This window comes from Hippichthys cyanospilos, chromosome 1 (genome assembly GCF_059441005.1).
Source record: "Hippichthys cyanospilos isolate Australia breed blue-spotted pipefish chromosome 1, RoL_Hcya_1.0, whole genome shotgun sequence".
NCBI lineage: Eukaryota > Metazoa > Chordata > Actinopteri > Syngnathiformes > Syngnathidae > Hippichthys > Hippichthys cyanospilos.
Genome location: NC_142369.1, coordinates 12,530,793 through 12,547,718, shown reverse-complemented (window position 1 = coordinate 12,547,718; position 16,926 = coordinate 12,530,793). Strand labels below are relative to the sequence as shown.

The window sequence follows — 16,926 nt, the reverse complement described above, 5'->3', positions numbered from 1 at the left end:
AAAAACAGTTACTTCAAACATAACTGTTAGAGTTGCTATGTATTTTTGACATGACAAACGTCTACAAAATTTCAGGTTGCAAATCGAGGGTTTAGGGGCTGGATTTTTCAAATATAAACCTAGACTGTATTACTCGGTGACTACGTTGCTTCAAATTAGGGCTCGATTATCTGCACCCACATTCTGCATTTTGATTCATAACAGTATTTACGCATTTTGAAAATATGCATCGGAACTTTTTGTTAGAATTTGAAAACAAAAATGAAAAAAAAAATGCAAATCAGAAAGACATATTCTATAAACATATGCTTAAAATCATAGGATTGAAATTTGTATTTTGTAAAAGTTTGATGCCAGAATTTTTTTCCCTCCCTTTTACTAAAATTGAATATCGGCTCCAAATTTAGGTTATCAGCCTTCTGGGCTACCAATAATCAGTATGGGCCCTGAAAAAAACGTTTTGGTCTACAGTATCTTTGTTTCAAACTAAAATGGCGGGCACGGTTGGGTTCTCGACATTCCTTTTCTAAGTTGGCTCTTGATAGACCTGACTACAAAATGTCACGTTGCTGAGTGAAACTGACTTTAGTGCTGACATTTAAATATATTTGTAGGGGCTGCTAATGAGCCAAAAGATCAGTTTCCCCACAAAAAAGTGGACTTCCTCTATCATTTTGTGCATTGTTTCTTTGACATCGTTATGGCTCTAGTGTACCAAGTACCAAACTTGATGTTGTGATACATTTAGTCAAGATCTGAGTCTTTGCTTGAAGGAGCCCCAAAGTTGGCATCAAATGACAGTTTGAAGTACACATCAAACCAATTTGACAGACTTCCTGTGACTATTTCGAGCATGAGCCTCTCACACAAAACGGGAACCAGGTTTATAAGGCAACTGCGCCCACACCCATCCCCCATGTTAGGACCGCTGCAAACCGCCACATCTGGCCTGACCCTGCTCTGTGTTCCTGGGCACTGACATTAATGAGAGTCACAACTGTAATAGCTACCAGGATAACGCAGAGGGAAATGGTACAGATGCGTATAATAATAATCCGGGCGGAAAAAAATCTCAGTAAATTGTTTTTGTCTGCTTGCTCTAAGTATTTCCCGCATGTATGGAAAGCTTGGGTATCATCATTGTTTTCCAGGGAATCTTATGAAAAAAAGAGTCTTTAGCCCCCGTTTAGAAAATGGGAAGTTTCCTACTTCAAAGTTAATATACGAATATTATAGTCATAATATTATATGATAGTAGAATATCCCATTTGGCTATCTTCGTGCGAAGGCCTCAGACGTATAAATGCCTAATCTTGTTACTTTTGAACTAAATTTGTCATTTTTTTATTTGAGTCCACTGAGGCTGCAAGCATATAATAAAGTTAGAAGGAAGCTCTTAATGCCAGCAAGGAAGCCATTGCCTGTAATTAGCCACGCTTTTCATCTTTGCTCGCTAACATGACAAATCGCTACCCTGGTTTATGTGTGACCAGGCAACTGTGTTTTTGTGTATGTGTTTTTATTTGTTTTTTTTTTATGCATGTGTGTATGTGTTTCTGCGATCATGTGAACCAAAAGCCTAACAGGTTGTTTTTACTTAGACCTTATTTCAAGTGGCTATGTGGAAGTCACAAGCCACATATCCAAACCGATGTAATAACAGGGCCATTAACTTGGCTTGCTCTTTTTCTCTCGCTTCAGAAGAGGGTTCGGCTAAGGCTGGGACCCAGCATGATGTGGATTATTTTAAGGAGTTCACTTTATCTTGAGGAGACTAACTTTTGTTGCACAAGTTTGCCATTTTGAGCACACTTTTGCCTGTGTCTGATGGGGCTTGCCTATTGCTCCACAGGTCAACAAGTTGCCTTTACTACTTCACGTTGATGCGTAGTGCTTGACTGACAGATCATAGGTCACTTTTTTGACAACTTGTCTAAGGTAGATAAGTCGGTCACAGAAAAAAGGTCGATGCAAGGGGTGCATAACCATCTGATATATGATTAATCAGTTGAATAATCAATAGGTCATTTCTAAAAAGATTTGATAGTGACACCCAAAAAGAAATGTGGAAATGTCGAATACGATGTCCCGTCTTCCATCCAATGACAAGTGTTTTAGTCTCTCTTTTAATATTGTAAAGCCGCACAAGCTTTACGATTTTGCTGTATGTTGTGACGCAAGTTCTTGTGAGAGCCACGAACACAGCGAGCGAGGAAGATTGTCGGAGATACTGTACTCATGCTGGTCACCATGCCTTCAAAACTGTTGCTCTTTGGTAGGCGATACATAGCTTAAAATAGTTGGTCAAATTGACTCAGAGACAATTTTTTTCCCCTGAGCTATTAACATTCTGTAGAACAACAAAACAAGAACACACTGAAAATATCATCATGTATGTATCCACTCTCTCAATCACAGCCATAAGCGCTCTAAATATTCGAGGAGTTGTTCCCGAAATCCCCTTAAATAATGCCATGACTCTGTCGATGTAGAATGAGGAGCAGTGGTTCAGATTCAAGCAAAAGTGCCCTCATTTGTGCCTGAACAAGAACGACTAATAACAAGCGGTTAGACAGCTTCAGACTCCAAGTTAGGATTGAGCGTGGGAGTGTTATTGCAGTACATTGGGTACGGTTTAAGTGATTGGCTGCAAAGCCACAAAGGGATTTATCAGAGATATTGATTGGAAAAGGTGAGGATAACTAATTGGTTTAGTAGGTTTGTTTCACTGGTTTATCATGGTTGTATCACAACCACTTCTCTCATATCTCTCGTATCCGGTCTTTTCCGTCTTCAAACTGTAGCTTGACCGATGCGAGGTTTCTTCACCCTCACTTACGCATCTGCCAACTCTTGCATATTGGCCACTTCCCTCTTCCCCACCGCAAGCAAACGGTGCCTGCAAACCTCACGGGACATCCCGCCGTCTCTCCGCCGGTGGCCGAAGCGCGACTTATTCACCCTCGTGTCAAGGGTGGAGGACTCGGTCAGGAAGTTTCGAGCAAAGACATCCGCAAAGTCATCGAGGGCTTCGTCTGCCAACTCGTGTCGTTTAGAACAAACTCAAGTTTGGAAGATGTTTTGAAGGACGTGAGCTCATTGGGGATGCAGTCTACCGCCCGATGTTATCCCGGGGCACTCGCTAACCGGCGTGATTGCTTCTGGCTGCTGGTGACTCACATCGGGGTTTTGCACCGCTGCCAAACACTCAATAGCAGTGCTGGCTTCTTTGATGGGGCTGCGGCTTCCGTCATCTTGAAATGTACTATTAAGGAGCACGCCCCTTGTACCATACAATAATACTGGAGTGAGCAGCTATGCAATGCATGTTAAGGGCATGATAAATCTATGTTCGATGTTTTCCACCTCTGTTTTTGTAAATATTAAGGACAGATGTGATTTCACCAGAAAACTAAGGCGTGTAAACATCAAAGCTAATTTAGTCCAATAAACGTAGGTGTTTTTTTTTTTTTTTAACAACAGGCAATTCCAGTGACCCTGAGATATGTTTTTGTCTTAAATGAACCAATGGTACATGTTTTTATAATTTACCTAACATACATGCTTTTGTAAACATGAAATACAAGCATACCTGCTTTCGTAAATGTCAAACTCAGTCAAGGGATTAAAGCAAATATGATTTTGCTGAGGTGAAAAAATCTTGACTGCTGTTCAGCTTGCTTGCTGTTATTATTACAGTTAGCACAAAAGAGCCGCTGTGTTGTTTTCCGACTTTAATGTTGCAATTGTTTGTATGCGTCGACATGCCTCAAAAGCAGACGACATTGTGTTATGTCGCGGCATCATCACCGCAGGAAGCCGCCACCCCGCAGTTTCCTGTCAGCCTGACGAGCTCGACTGAACCCGCCATGACTTTTAATTGAAAGCAAGTCCGCCTCACACATTGAACGCAGGCAGGCGCTTCTGATTGACTCCGAAAGAAAAACCTTTGCGGTGGCAGAAACAGCTGTGAATGTGAAAGATAACACACCGAGGAAGAAAAAAAACTTGTCATTCATCACACTTTCAGAGGACATGCTCATTGAAATGTGACAAACCCGAACACATTGATGTCCTAACCTCTAAAACTGATTTGCCCTACAGCTGATTTAGACGCCTCACTAAAACTAGCGTACATTTACACTAGCATTTTGAGATGGAATAAAAAGCAATATTTCGATGCCTCCGGTCTTTATCAAATAAATTCGGGAATTAACGATTGATAAAATTCAGGAATAAAAAATCTGATGAAACAAATCATTTTAATTTGTCTTATTTAGAAGTAAGTTGTAATGGTGAGAAATGCAGTACCGTTATTTTTACCATTATTTTGATCATTTTATATGATTTGGCTCATTGGAGGCATTGTTTTTTGGGGAGCCAGATTTCGCTACAGGACAAGTGATACCGCATGAAAATGTTCTCTTTTTTTTTTTTTTTGACAAATAAAATAATTCTTGCGGAACCCATCATCCAATTCTCAAAGATTCTTAGTGCATTTGAAGTGGCTATTATGAGCAGACCTGGCTTTTTGACAGACTGTCGTTTCTAGGATATATTGATAAGACAAAGTTGTTAACGATCCCAATGTGAGTTTTTTCTAAAAAATATGAGACGTTAGCTAGGTTTTCATAAAACTTCAAGACTACAAGCCCTTATTGAACCAAATGTAAGCAGTCAGAGAATCTTCAGATAACCTTTGCTAAGCATTTTCGCAAACGTCAAAGATGAACCCAAATCAACAAATGTCAACAAATCTAATTAAACAATTTAGTCGTCACCAAACCTAATACAGTAGTCTAAAAATCAATGTTTTGTAAATATTAGACTGGTTTATTTTGGTGACTGTATGTTTTTCGTTATCATCAAATGTATTTTTTTGACAACATCCAGAAGAAATAACCAGAGTATAGTGTTAAAAAAGAAGTCACATTTGTTTTTGTGGAAATCGACGATTTTATGTTCAACTCTAAAACCAAGTTTTTTTTTTCCCAGTATTGTAAACGGATGATTTAAAGATTTCAATTAACCAAACAACAGTTGTCAATGAACCCACTGAAAGTGTTCATAAACATCGAAGACCATGTAGCCTTCACCGAACCTAACGCGCGATGTTTATGAGACACTGAAAACAACATAATCTTTTCAAGAATCTGACCATACCTTTTATAAAAATAAAAGCATCAAAAAATAAAAGATAAAAGATCAAAAAGGCTCGAAACTCCTACTTATCGTAACAAGCATTTTCTGGTTGCGCCCCAACATTCACTCTTTAGCGCATCGCCGATACTAGCGCATGACAAGGCCTACAATGCAATGCGATTTTGGACCAAGTGTTCCTTGCAGGGAGGTCCCACTCGCATAACACCTGCATGGTCAGTAATGGCTCTTGTTAAATTACAATTTTGTGATGGGGTGACTGGCGCTACCTTTAAAAAAAAAAGTCCCGTGTGGACTCTAGGCTGCTGAGCTGCTTTTGTTTGTTTCAACTTGCTCTTGTTTTTCCTGGGAAATAAACGCATCCCTCGGCCCATATGGTTGTCATACACTTCCTGGAAACTGGAGCTGTGCCTTGATGTTAATTGAAACAATACCGCGCTGGTTTTTTTTCTTTTCGCTTTAACACGTTTGGCAAGCGTCGCAAAGAAAGCAGCCGACGGGCGAAGACTAGCGTTATTATTCCAACTGTGTTTTCTGCCATCACTCTCAATACGTTCAAACATTTTAATAGTGCCAGATTGTCCGGGGGGAAAAATCAAAAGACGCCACATGTGTTTTACATACTGTACATGCCTCCTCCCAGCAGCCTCACTGCAAGCCAGAGGTGGGCAAACCTAAGTGCTCAAGGATCGCTTTTTTGTTTTAAGGGACAGTTGGTCCAGATGATTCCAGATGTTTAAAAAAAAAACAAACAAAAAACCAAGCGCTCATCCTTGTTCATATTAATTTGGATTATTTGTAGAAGTCGTTAACAATTTATGAACTTATTGTTGCGTCGAATGAAATTTGAAATTGTTTATTATCAAAAACTAACATTACAATTATTTATGCAAATTTAATCATACATGGTCAACCATTTTTTTTAATTGTTGTGTAAATGTTCATTTTTAGTAGTTAAATTATTCATTCTTATTTTTATTTGAATATTTAATACTTTAATTGAGTTGACTAGTCAAGCAATCATTTAATCAAATGTCATGTAATATAAAAATGGACTACAGATGATTTATAATGCATTAATGGTCCGTTAATAAAAGTCAAACAAAACAGAAGTGTGAAATTTACAATTTTTTGCGTACAATAAACTATTTCAATCAATAATAACTAATACTTTTGCAATCGCTTCATAATTAATTTAACTAAAATTACCGTATTTTCCGCACTATAAGGCGCACTGAATTATAAGGCGCACCCTCAATCAATGACATATTTTAAAACTTTTTCCATATATAAGGTGCACCGGATTATAAGGTGCACCCTTAATTGAAGACATATTTTATAATGTTTTCAATCACAATATTGTAATATTCAATGTAATAACAATAATTCAAATAATAACTCTAAACTCTCAATAGCATAATAACTCAACATCAATATGAGCAACCTTGTTCAACTGTAAACACACAAAAGAAACAGGTAAAGATTACTTTATCACTTCATTCCCCATCTACCAATCCCAATCTCAATATTGATCCATATATAAGGCGCACCTAATTATAAGGCGCACCATCAGCTTTTTTTTTTTTAATAAGGCTTTTAGATGCGCCTTATAGTGCGAAAAATGCAGTGCTTACTCATTATTTATCAAATAAAAAGTAAAAAAAAAAAAAACATTAATAATATCTATAGGTGTGTCATTTACAATAAATCACCAGATTTCATATCATAAAATGAGGGTTAAAGATCTTCAATATAAATGGGAAACTGTTTTATTATCACATTTAATACATATTTAATTCCCAATGCATGATTTAAACATTAATTTATTGAGCTAAGTGACTAAGTATATTGAATTGTCCAATTTTACGTTGAAAGAAAACCCATAAAAAATATTACTTTTATGAATCTTTGCCATGCACCTGCTCATTGGGCGCTTGGGGCACATTTTGAATGATTTCTTTCTTTTTTTTTTTCCTTTCCAGAGTGTTACACAGCCAACGGTGAGGACTACCGGGGCTTTCAGAAGCACACCAGTTTGCACGGGGGCAAGCCCTGCCTCTTTTGGAACGAGACCTTCCAGCACCCCTACAACACGCTCAAGTACCCCAACGGCGAGGGCGGCCTGGGCAGCCACAACTACTGCAGGTTGGTGTTTGATAGATTTGATTTGGGGCACGACGCCCAAGGAGTTGGCGTGTCTGCTTCGGGTCCTGGGCTTTGGGGTTCAAATTAAGGCTTCAAGTCTGCATGTTTGGACAAGACAAAAATGTCCATTGATGTGGTTAAATTGGCTTTTTAAAAACAATATACAAAGAATTGTGATGATAATCGAGGTCGGCTGAAAATGAACGGTGATTTATTTTTTGGGGATTTTTTTGCTATTTGTGGTCAATCTGATGGATGCCGTTCTTGTTACTTGCCTGCTTTGACTTTGCCAAAGCGCAAAAGTGCGTTTGTCAAAAAAGATGTGGGCAGGAAGCTAAGTGCACTCTCACATATCAAAGTTGACCCAACCGTCAACTTTTTCTTTGGTTGTTTTTTTTTTTGTTGGTCTTTTTCTTCAGAGGAGAACATTTGAGTAAATATGATTGACATGATGTTGATGGATGTGACCACAGACTTTCATTCTGGTCATGTGGGATTGTTTACAAGATTTCTTTTTTTTTTTTTTTGCCTTTCACTCATTTTTTTTATCGTCTCTCTGCTTTTATTCTCGTGTTTGTGCATCCTCCTTCCTATGTCTTTAAAACTGCTAACTCAAAAACAACAACCATGCTTTGAAATGTAAACCTCAATTTCAAATCCTAATTCTGACCTGAAACTGGAGGCTCTGAGCCTAGCTTGAAACCTTACTTTCAAACCCTAACCATAGTCTTAAACCCTAGTCCTGTCTTTAAACCCCACTTTCAGTTGCTAACGCTAGTTGAAAACACTGTGTGTTTGAAACTCCAACTCATGCTTTAGATACTACTTTGAAACCCTAACTGTAGTTTGAAATGGTAATTCCATTAAAAACTAAATTGTATATGCTAAAAGAAAGTTTTAGCCTTGGTATAAACCATAATTTGAAACCCTAACCCGGTTTGAACCGCTACTTTGAATCTCAGCCCTAGTTTGCTAACCTTGCTTTAGTTTTAAACCCTAATACTGACCCTAATTTTGAATCCTAAATAGATGTTGTAACCATAACTTCAAACCCTACCTGTTTTGAAATCCCTAACTTTAATTTGAAACCCTAAAGTTAAATTGAAAGCCAAATTTATCTAGCTGGACTCTCTAATCCTTGCTTGGAACCATACTTTGAATTCCTAACCGCAGTGTGTAACCGGACCACTAACTTGAAATAAATCAACCATACTTGAAACTCTGTTCCGAGGCTTGATTGCCTCTTTTTTGAACTTGAGAACCTCACCCTGGCTTGAAACTAAGCATGTGCCGATACACCTTTTGTTATCTTCAGAGTACAAGTACATATTGCATATTCGGTGCTCAACAATATCAAATGCTGATACTGATTACATTTTGCCTTCAGTGCTAATAATTGACAATGCCATTGCATTTTGCCTTTTGGGTTGAAAATGTGTTTCATTCGAGTCAAACATTGTTCCAAAACACAAAACGAGTGTCATAGTATCGTACAAGTACAAATATAGATGTACATAATCCAAATGAGTACAAGCCGAGGCGAGTAGTCTTACACAGCTTGGTCCTCGATCGTCCTTTTTCCTCCGGAATCGCGGCTTGGCTCGCATCCGCAGCGGGCCTCAAGGAAACAAAATATCCTTCCCAAAAAGCTTTTTTCCAAGTCCCACTTGTAAAGTCCGAAGGCAGCGACGCTTTGAAGTGGTGCCGGCGCGAGGGAAGATTTACGAGAAGGACGCGCACGCGATGCTTCGCGGCTACACACGCGCTCACGTTAACCAGCGTTTTACTTTTGGTGTCTCAGTCTGCCGCGATCGCCAAACGGACGTCTTCATTCTTCCTCGTGAAAAGGCAGCTGGCCATTAATCTCGCAGTTTCCCGGCTGATTTTTTTGGTTTTGTTTTATTTGTTGGTTGTTGTTGGGTTTTTTTTTTTTTGTAAAAATGTTTGGGTTTTTTTGTACAATACGTATCTATTCGTTTCATATTGGTGTATATTTTGTCTAATATTTGTCAAGTATTTTTATATCATCGACTACTAGTTTTGCGATTTTCTAATTTTTCCATTGTTTCTGTAATCTTGGGATGTTTTTGCTTCTAATATTTTTGTTTTTCAAATATCTTCAATCATTTCTATAATATCTGAGTATTTTTTAATTTTTGTGCAGTATTTTTTTACTTAGGCCCCTTTTTCTATTGGCGTATTTTTTCTAATATTTTTTTTAACATTTTCTCAATATTTTGGTATTTTTCCTAACATTTAAGAATGCGTATTTTTTTCGATTTATGTAATTTTCGTTCGATTTCTAAACATGATTCCAAATCTTATTCTAAATATTATTTATGTTGACTGTTTTTTCTAAAATGTCTGTACAATGTTTATTCCCCTATACTTTTTTTTCGAATATCAGAGTATTTACTACTAACATACCAAGCGTTTGTAATATTTGCATATTTGCGTATTAGAGTTTTTGAAATTTTGTCTTGCTATTTTTTGTTTTTTTTCCTAATACTGGTGTTATTATATGATCCTGTATTCATATTTTTCACTTTTTTCATTAATTTATATTTGTTCATTTTTCATTCAATGTTTTCATTATTTCACTCATATTTGTATAATGTATTTCAAATGAGGCCGTTTTCATAATATAAATGTGTTACTGATTTTTTCACATTTTTTCAATGTATATTTTGTTCAGTATTTTGAAACTTCATAGACATTTCATTTCATTATACTGTCATTTTATATCCTTATTCTATATTGAAAACTCAGCAGTTTGAGTGTACTTTGCAGTGTTTTGTGTGCGTGTGTGTGTTTGTTTGTGTGCGTGTCTGAGGAGTATGAGTCAAACCACTTCAATGTAATAGAGCCAATTAAGAGTCTTAGTAGAGTCTACGTATGATAGACCATGTTACCTTCAGGTAAGGGAGTTTTGTTTTTTTTTTCCCGCTGTTCCACACCAAGTAAATGTGTTTGTGAATGCAATTTCCACACCCCAAACACCTCAAGACATGCACACACACAGGCAAACATTTACCGGGTTGAAAAATGGAAATCAGAATAGCATAAGTATACAACTATAAAAGCAGTTGAACCCTAATCCCGGTTTAACACTGCACTTTGAAACACCAACACTGGCTCTAAACTAAATTTCTAGCCAGACTTGTAATCTTAATCCGGCACGTAAAGCAGATAGGTCAAACCGAAGACCTTGACCACACATTTGCAAGAACCTCAGCATTGCCTAAGCCATGGTTGATCCTCTAGTCTTTCTTGAAACTGCAATCTTTATTTGAAACCGTACCTTTGGCTTTAAACCTCACTGTGCAATCTTAACACGTTTGAAATGCTATTTTAAACCATAACCTTATTTGAAACCTTACCTTTTAACCCTGACCCTTATTTGACATCCTAACCATTTTAAAACCTTAACCTTTCCTGATAGCGAGTGCTACCGATGGGTTTGAGGGACTATTTACCTCTGGGAGTAAGTAGTGCATGAGCATTTTTGCTTTTTATTGATTGTAATTTGTGAAAGAACAGAAAATGCGATAGTAGTGGTAGTAGTTTGTCTTCTCACCTGCAACAATGAGCCACGGGAGGCTTTCTTCACACAATGACGTACTTTGCGGCTCGTCATCACCCAAGCTTTTGTGCCACTTCAATTTGAAGTTCAAGGTGAAAAACGTCCTGCCTTGTCAAGAGCAAAGTGGGAACGCTGTCTGCTGGGAGTCAAAGAAGGGAACTGGGAAACCCGCATGACAAGCGTGTTGACAAAGGCTGAAAGGGGATATGGTCCATAACCCTCCCAGGGATGCTGCACGGAGCTATCAAAAGAAAAGAGGAGGGAAAAAAACTCTTTGGCAATGACGGTCAAAGCAGAAGAATAATTACAAGAGTGGCCGTGTCATGTTAGAAGCTTCTTTTTTCTTCTGTATTCAACACCAGCTTGACTTTCCATGTGTTTCTATTTCAAAACATGCTTTTTTTTTTTTTCACCATAGGAAACTTGACATGAAATTCTATTCCAGGCTAGAAACCAGGGCTGAACACCTAATCCAATTGAAATTGACATTGCAGTGTGGTAAAATGCAAACTCACAAAGGCTGTGATTTTAAAGGTAAGGGGTAATAGACAATTGAGTTCAGGGGAAAATATCTGGAAGGTCTTCTTTCTTTCTTTTTTTTGTTTTGTTTTGAATTCTGGTTGGGTTTTGACCTAATGACGTTTTTCCACAGGAATCCAGATGGAGATGTCCAGCCATGGTGCTACATTGCAGACCATGAAGACGGTATCTACTGGCGGTACTGCGACATCCCAACATGCCTGAGTGAGTGACCTTAGTTTGATTGCCAGGACAGTGACTGAGTACTCAGGAGGAATTTGGGCTGCAAATCGTCTGCCAGTTTCATGGCGCATTTCCAGTGTATCTTTAAAAGCGGTATTTTTTTCTTAGACAGAATGATACAGTTGCGCTACATTTCAATACTCGGCCCTAAAATACTGAAAGTGTCTTCTTGTGACTTACTGGGCCTGTTGGCGTACAACAGACAACCAAGAAACATGTTCTGCCAGCTTGCTATGAATAGCATTTTTATAAACCGTAATGCTTGTCTGCAGTCATTTTCATCTGATAACACCTCTAATTATAGCTCATCATCTTTTAAACTTCCAGGCTCTCGGCAGCCTTTTACTGGAAGGCAACCATGTCGCGGGTCTCTTTGATGTGTCTCTGGATTTACCCACGTTGATTAAGGCGCAGGCTAGTCTTTGTGGTTGAAGACACTAGTGGATGTTTTTTTTTTCTTCTCTTTACAAACCTCCCTGCCGTCCTCAACACGAATTACTTTTACTTTTTGCACATTCCACTTGATTAGCCTCAACCTGGAGGGTTTTACTGTTTGTTTTCCCCGAGGCTCACTTGTGTATGTTTTCAATATAGAATTAGGTGGTTTGATGTTATTTCTGTGCTTCTCACTGAGAAGTGGCAACTAAAAAGCATAAATTCAATTCAATTTAACGTGAAGCAAAGTTTCTTTTTGATGGAATTTATGAATCATTTCCCTCATGTCTGCAGTTTTCAACTTCATACTGCAATGCTCATTTTGCTGTGGGATCAACGGAGTCTAAAAAACTATGGGTCCCAATCGAAATCTTTGGAGTCCCAAATATTGCACAGTAAAAAGGACAAAGTAAGTCTAAGCTTAAGACGTGAACAAAAAATCAACAAATGTCACCGTAAAATTTATGAAATCAACTACTCTATTTACTTTGAGTGTTTCTTGTCACCTGCTTCCTCCTTGCACCTTCTTTTTTTTCAGCAAGATCAAAACAAACATGGCAGACGAAGTTTTCAAACATTTTTAAGTTGTCAAGTTTTTTTGAATAATAAGAGATGGACGATGATCCAAATTTTGATGTGAAAAAGCGATGTGTCCGAGGGACGCACGGTGATTTGAAAGTATGTGTCCCTGTCAAAAATGATGCGTCTATTGATATACTTGTTTGTAGGTCTATCTACTATAGCTTTAGCTGTCTGTCTGTCTGTTTGTCTATCTTTTCATCCAGATAGCCATTGTGCGATTCTTTTTTTAAAACTGTTACACTGCCTCTTTGCTGTCGTATCTCGTACTATTATTATTAATTTGCTGTTGCCTAATCCACACGCACAAGCTCAACTAAACACATGAAAGCTTAAGGCAGCAGACTGCCTGCAAGCTAACGGCCAACAGCTCTGTGTTGCCGTTATTATCCTGTCTGAGCGGTGTGCTCAGCTAAATCCTGCTGACTAGCCCGACGGTGGCCATTAACCCCTCTAATCATGCCTATTGGCCGGAGTCACGTACATGTATGTCACCTTGTGTTTATGTTAATTTTTGAAGGACCTGTTTGAAACTAGTCCCCATTTGGGACCAGGCTTGTTCTTATCTGTGCTGGAATAAGGCCAACCTTTGTCTGACAATATGTGTTTTTGTCTCACGTGAAAGTCCACCTCTGCATGCGCACCTTGTCTTTCTTTCTGCTGTTAGCACAACACTACGTGGGAAAAACTGAACTATGTTTAGCTGTGAGGATGCCCTGAAAACAAGCTTGTTCATGAACAACCTTGGCAGGCACCAACATACTTAAATGGGAAACTTCAATCACTATATTACACCTCACCTTGTGGCAAGTAAGGCCTCTCCTGTTTGACTTGTTTCCTCTTTTTGGCAAGGCCATACATTTCACTAAAGAAGGTCTCACTTAATGGCAAGGTCCCGCTACCTGAGTAGATACAGTAATTCCTGGAAAGAGATGTCTCATCTTTTCGGCATTGAATGTCTGTCTGCTCTGGAAAGTCTCACTGTTTGGCAAGGCTTCACCTGATGACAAGGTTCCCCTTTCTGGCAAGGTCTCGCTCTAAAGGAGATTTTTGTCAAGTCAGGTCTCACTTTCTTACAAAAGATAACAGTTAAGTGAGGAATTTTCTTCCTCAGGACAGGTCCCACTGTCTGGCAAGGTACAACTTCTTGGTCTCTGCCTATTGCTTGGAGGGTTTGCACCCCAACTTTCTGACCTTTTTTTTGACTGGCAATAGGGTGAGGAAAGTTGCCCTGTATACTAAGTAAGGTCTAATATTCTGTCATGGTCTTACTATCTAGCCAGGAAACTTTTTTGGTGAAGCCTAGCCTTCTGTCAAGCAGGTTAATTACTCTATGGGCAAGGTCACGTTCCTCTGATCAGCACTCACTATTTTGCAAAGTTCCACTTTCTGGCAAGGCGCAACCTCTGGTAAAGGTAGGGCTGCATGATTATGTCCAAAATAATTATCACAATTATTTTGGTCTATTTTGAGATCAACAATTAATAGTCACGATTATTTTGGTCAATATTGAGATCACGATTATTAACCGATTCGTCATCATTTTTGGTCAAACGTGTATTTATTGCCCTTTTTTTAAACAAGCAGTATATAAACCGGGCTTCAAGGCTTGATACTTAGAAATATTAATAATAAACTAAAATAAACAAATTAAGTAAATAATTAAAACAAATTCATGCAAGACATGGCAAAAACTTGGCACACAGGCAACACAGCTAACTTACTTGCTGAGTGCAAAAAAAAAAAAGAGGCCTACTTAGAACCAAGCACAGCAAATTTTAATCAATTAGCATTCAAAATGTCATTATCGATCATTTCAAACCAAGTGTATTCAATTCGACGAACTTTCATAAGAAATTGTCATCGGCTATGTTTTCAGAATTTACGGAAGGTACGCGTTCCGTAAAATCTGGGGCGTAGTTACTGAAAGATGGCTTGGCGAACAAGAATAAACCAATCTGAATGCTGCTTGCTCGCTTACTTTTTCTTAAGTTTAATGAAGTCTTAACCTTGTGTTTGCCCCCCAGTGGTAGGACGACAAAGTGCTTGCCGAGGATCATCTTAATTAATCGTGGAAGCAAATATCGTGATTGCGGTTAAAATTCAATTAATTGTGCAGCCCTAGGTAAAGGTGTCGTTTTCTGCTTCGAAGCATTCGCCGTCTGGCAAGGCTCTTCATCCCAACATGGTGCTGGTGTCTTACTCTTTTCTATGGAAGGCCTCACTTTATGGCAAGGCCTCACTGAATAGTAAGTAACCTTCTGGCAAGGTCTCACATTCTATCAAGTAAGTTAGGTACGTACAAGGTAAGACCCTAACAGGCAAGATAACACCCTAAAAGGCCGCAGCTTTTAGCAAGGTCCCACTTTCTGGCAAGGTACATTTTCTGGTAAAGGTCTCATCTTCTGTGGAGAACCGTTTGCCTTCTGGTAAGGCTTTTTCGCACATCCCTACTTGGTGTTGCTTTCAGGAAAAGCCTTAAGGCAAAGAAAGTCTCACTGTCTGCTAAGGAAGGTGTCACATTGAGGAAAGGCATCTGACTAGTAATGAAGCGTTTGTTCAGGCCTCACAGTTTTGCAAAGTCCCCATTTCTGGCAAGGTAGAACTTCTGGCAAAAGTCTCATTTTCTGCTTAGAAGCCTGAATCGCCTGTCAAAGCCATGTCCCTCGACTGGTTTCCACTTCCTGGAAAGCACTCAGATTTCATGACTTTGAATTTACAGTGTTGTGTAAACACTTGCTCACCTTCTCACTTCATGGCAAACCTAAATGCTCAAAGAAGGTAAGGCGTGCCTCATTGTCTTATGAATAGTGATTCAGCTGAGACACATGCCCAAAAATGTGTCACTTATTGTACCTGTCTCCAATGACAGGTGCGCTCACATTGCAACTACACCCCATTTGTAATTGAGAGCCATCAGCGCTAACAGACGTTCACAAATTCTTAACCAGGAAGTGTTTTGCAGTCTTATGAAGAAAAAGTAACAGTTGTCTTTGTTTGTTTTCTTTGTCGTTCACGCTTGACGTCGTGTGTCGGAGCACGCCGTGCCTTCACCTCAGGTCATCGGCACACTAATGGGCGGGTCAAAAGAGCTTTGGTAACATACCGTAACAGTGTGGATTACAGTTTAGGTCACAGGATTATCCAACAACACTCGCCCCAACCCTCCCACCCGTGGCAGCATTATCTCAGCATCAAAAAGGGGGGCGCAGTCAAAGCTTGTCAGCCAGGCAACTCGCTGGAAGTTTGTGGGGCCTCTCTCTCGCTCTCTCTCTCTCTTTCTCTCTACATATCAGCACAGACCATTCAAAGTCTAATTTAGGGTCTAAATTGTGTTTTTCCATCAAAAATAAAGTCAGTCCAGGGTCTGAGTATCTCTATAACATTTGTTGTACAACAATCCTGGACCAAGCCCCATTATCAAACAAACTAAATTCTGAAATGAAGGTGTCACTGTCCCGTCACAACATTGTGGCAGTCAAAACCATATTCTTTTGAGGTTCCTTCATTTAGATCAACGGTAGAGTTAGAAAAAAAATCATTGAGCAAGTCAAAGCACCTGTTTGTTAACAGCACTAAAGCAGGAAAAACTGGTTGTCCTGACAAACACGCTGGAGGTCACGTGACCGGTGTCAGTAAAACTTGCTATAACCCCTGACATGACGTTTTTGAACACCATCAACTTTTGCACTCATTGATGATTTACGACTCAATTATGGCTTTATGATTCTCACTGAATGGGCTTTGTTGCGGAGCTGGTCATTAACTCATAGTAACTATCATCATAATTTGTTAACATTGTTGTTATGAGCTAATGAAAATAAATTGACAGAGATTTGAAGAGAAAGAAAAGACACCTAAAAAATCCCACCAGACTCTCTATTGAAAATGACGAAAAGAGAAAAGAATAATGGAATAATAATGATATGATAGGGGGCAGTGGGAAAAGGGAGCGGCACAGCAAAGCGGAGATTGTGGACTCATACAACAGGCCATATATCCTCAGATGTAACGAGCAATCTGCTTGACCAGCTGTGTTTGCCCAATAGACCACATACAGTACGTGATATAAATGTTATACTCCCTGCTTTCACCACTTGCCTATTGGAATGCATGAAAATTGTGTGGCCATCTACTTCAATCATTTCTATCTAGTTGCATTCATTTGTGGCGGGTGGGGGGTTGCACCCCCCCGCACCTTGAAGTCATAAAGTTAGGTGTTTGGAGTCATATTTTACGAGCCGAACTGAGGAAAGTATTTG

General features: G+C 39.0%; 1 protein-coding gene across 2 annotated transcripts in view; it reads left to right on the top strand.

The window, feature by feature from the left end:
- Positions 1–16,926, top strand: part of kremen1 (kringle containing transmembrane protein 1) — a 55,251-nt gene that overhangs the window by 18,556 nt on the left and 19,769 nt on the right. For both annotated transcript variants that reach the window (XM_088426698.1, XM_088426697.1), the window contains exons 2-3: positions 7,143–7,305; positions 11,541–11,632. In XM_088426698.1, coding sequence (XP_088282824.1) covers positions 7,143–7,305; positions 11,541–11,632 — 255 coding nt within the window. The remainder of the gene's footprint in view (positions 1–7,142; positions 7,306–11,540; positions 11,633–16,926) is intronic.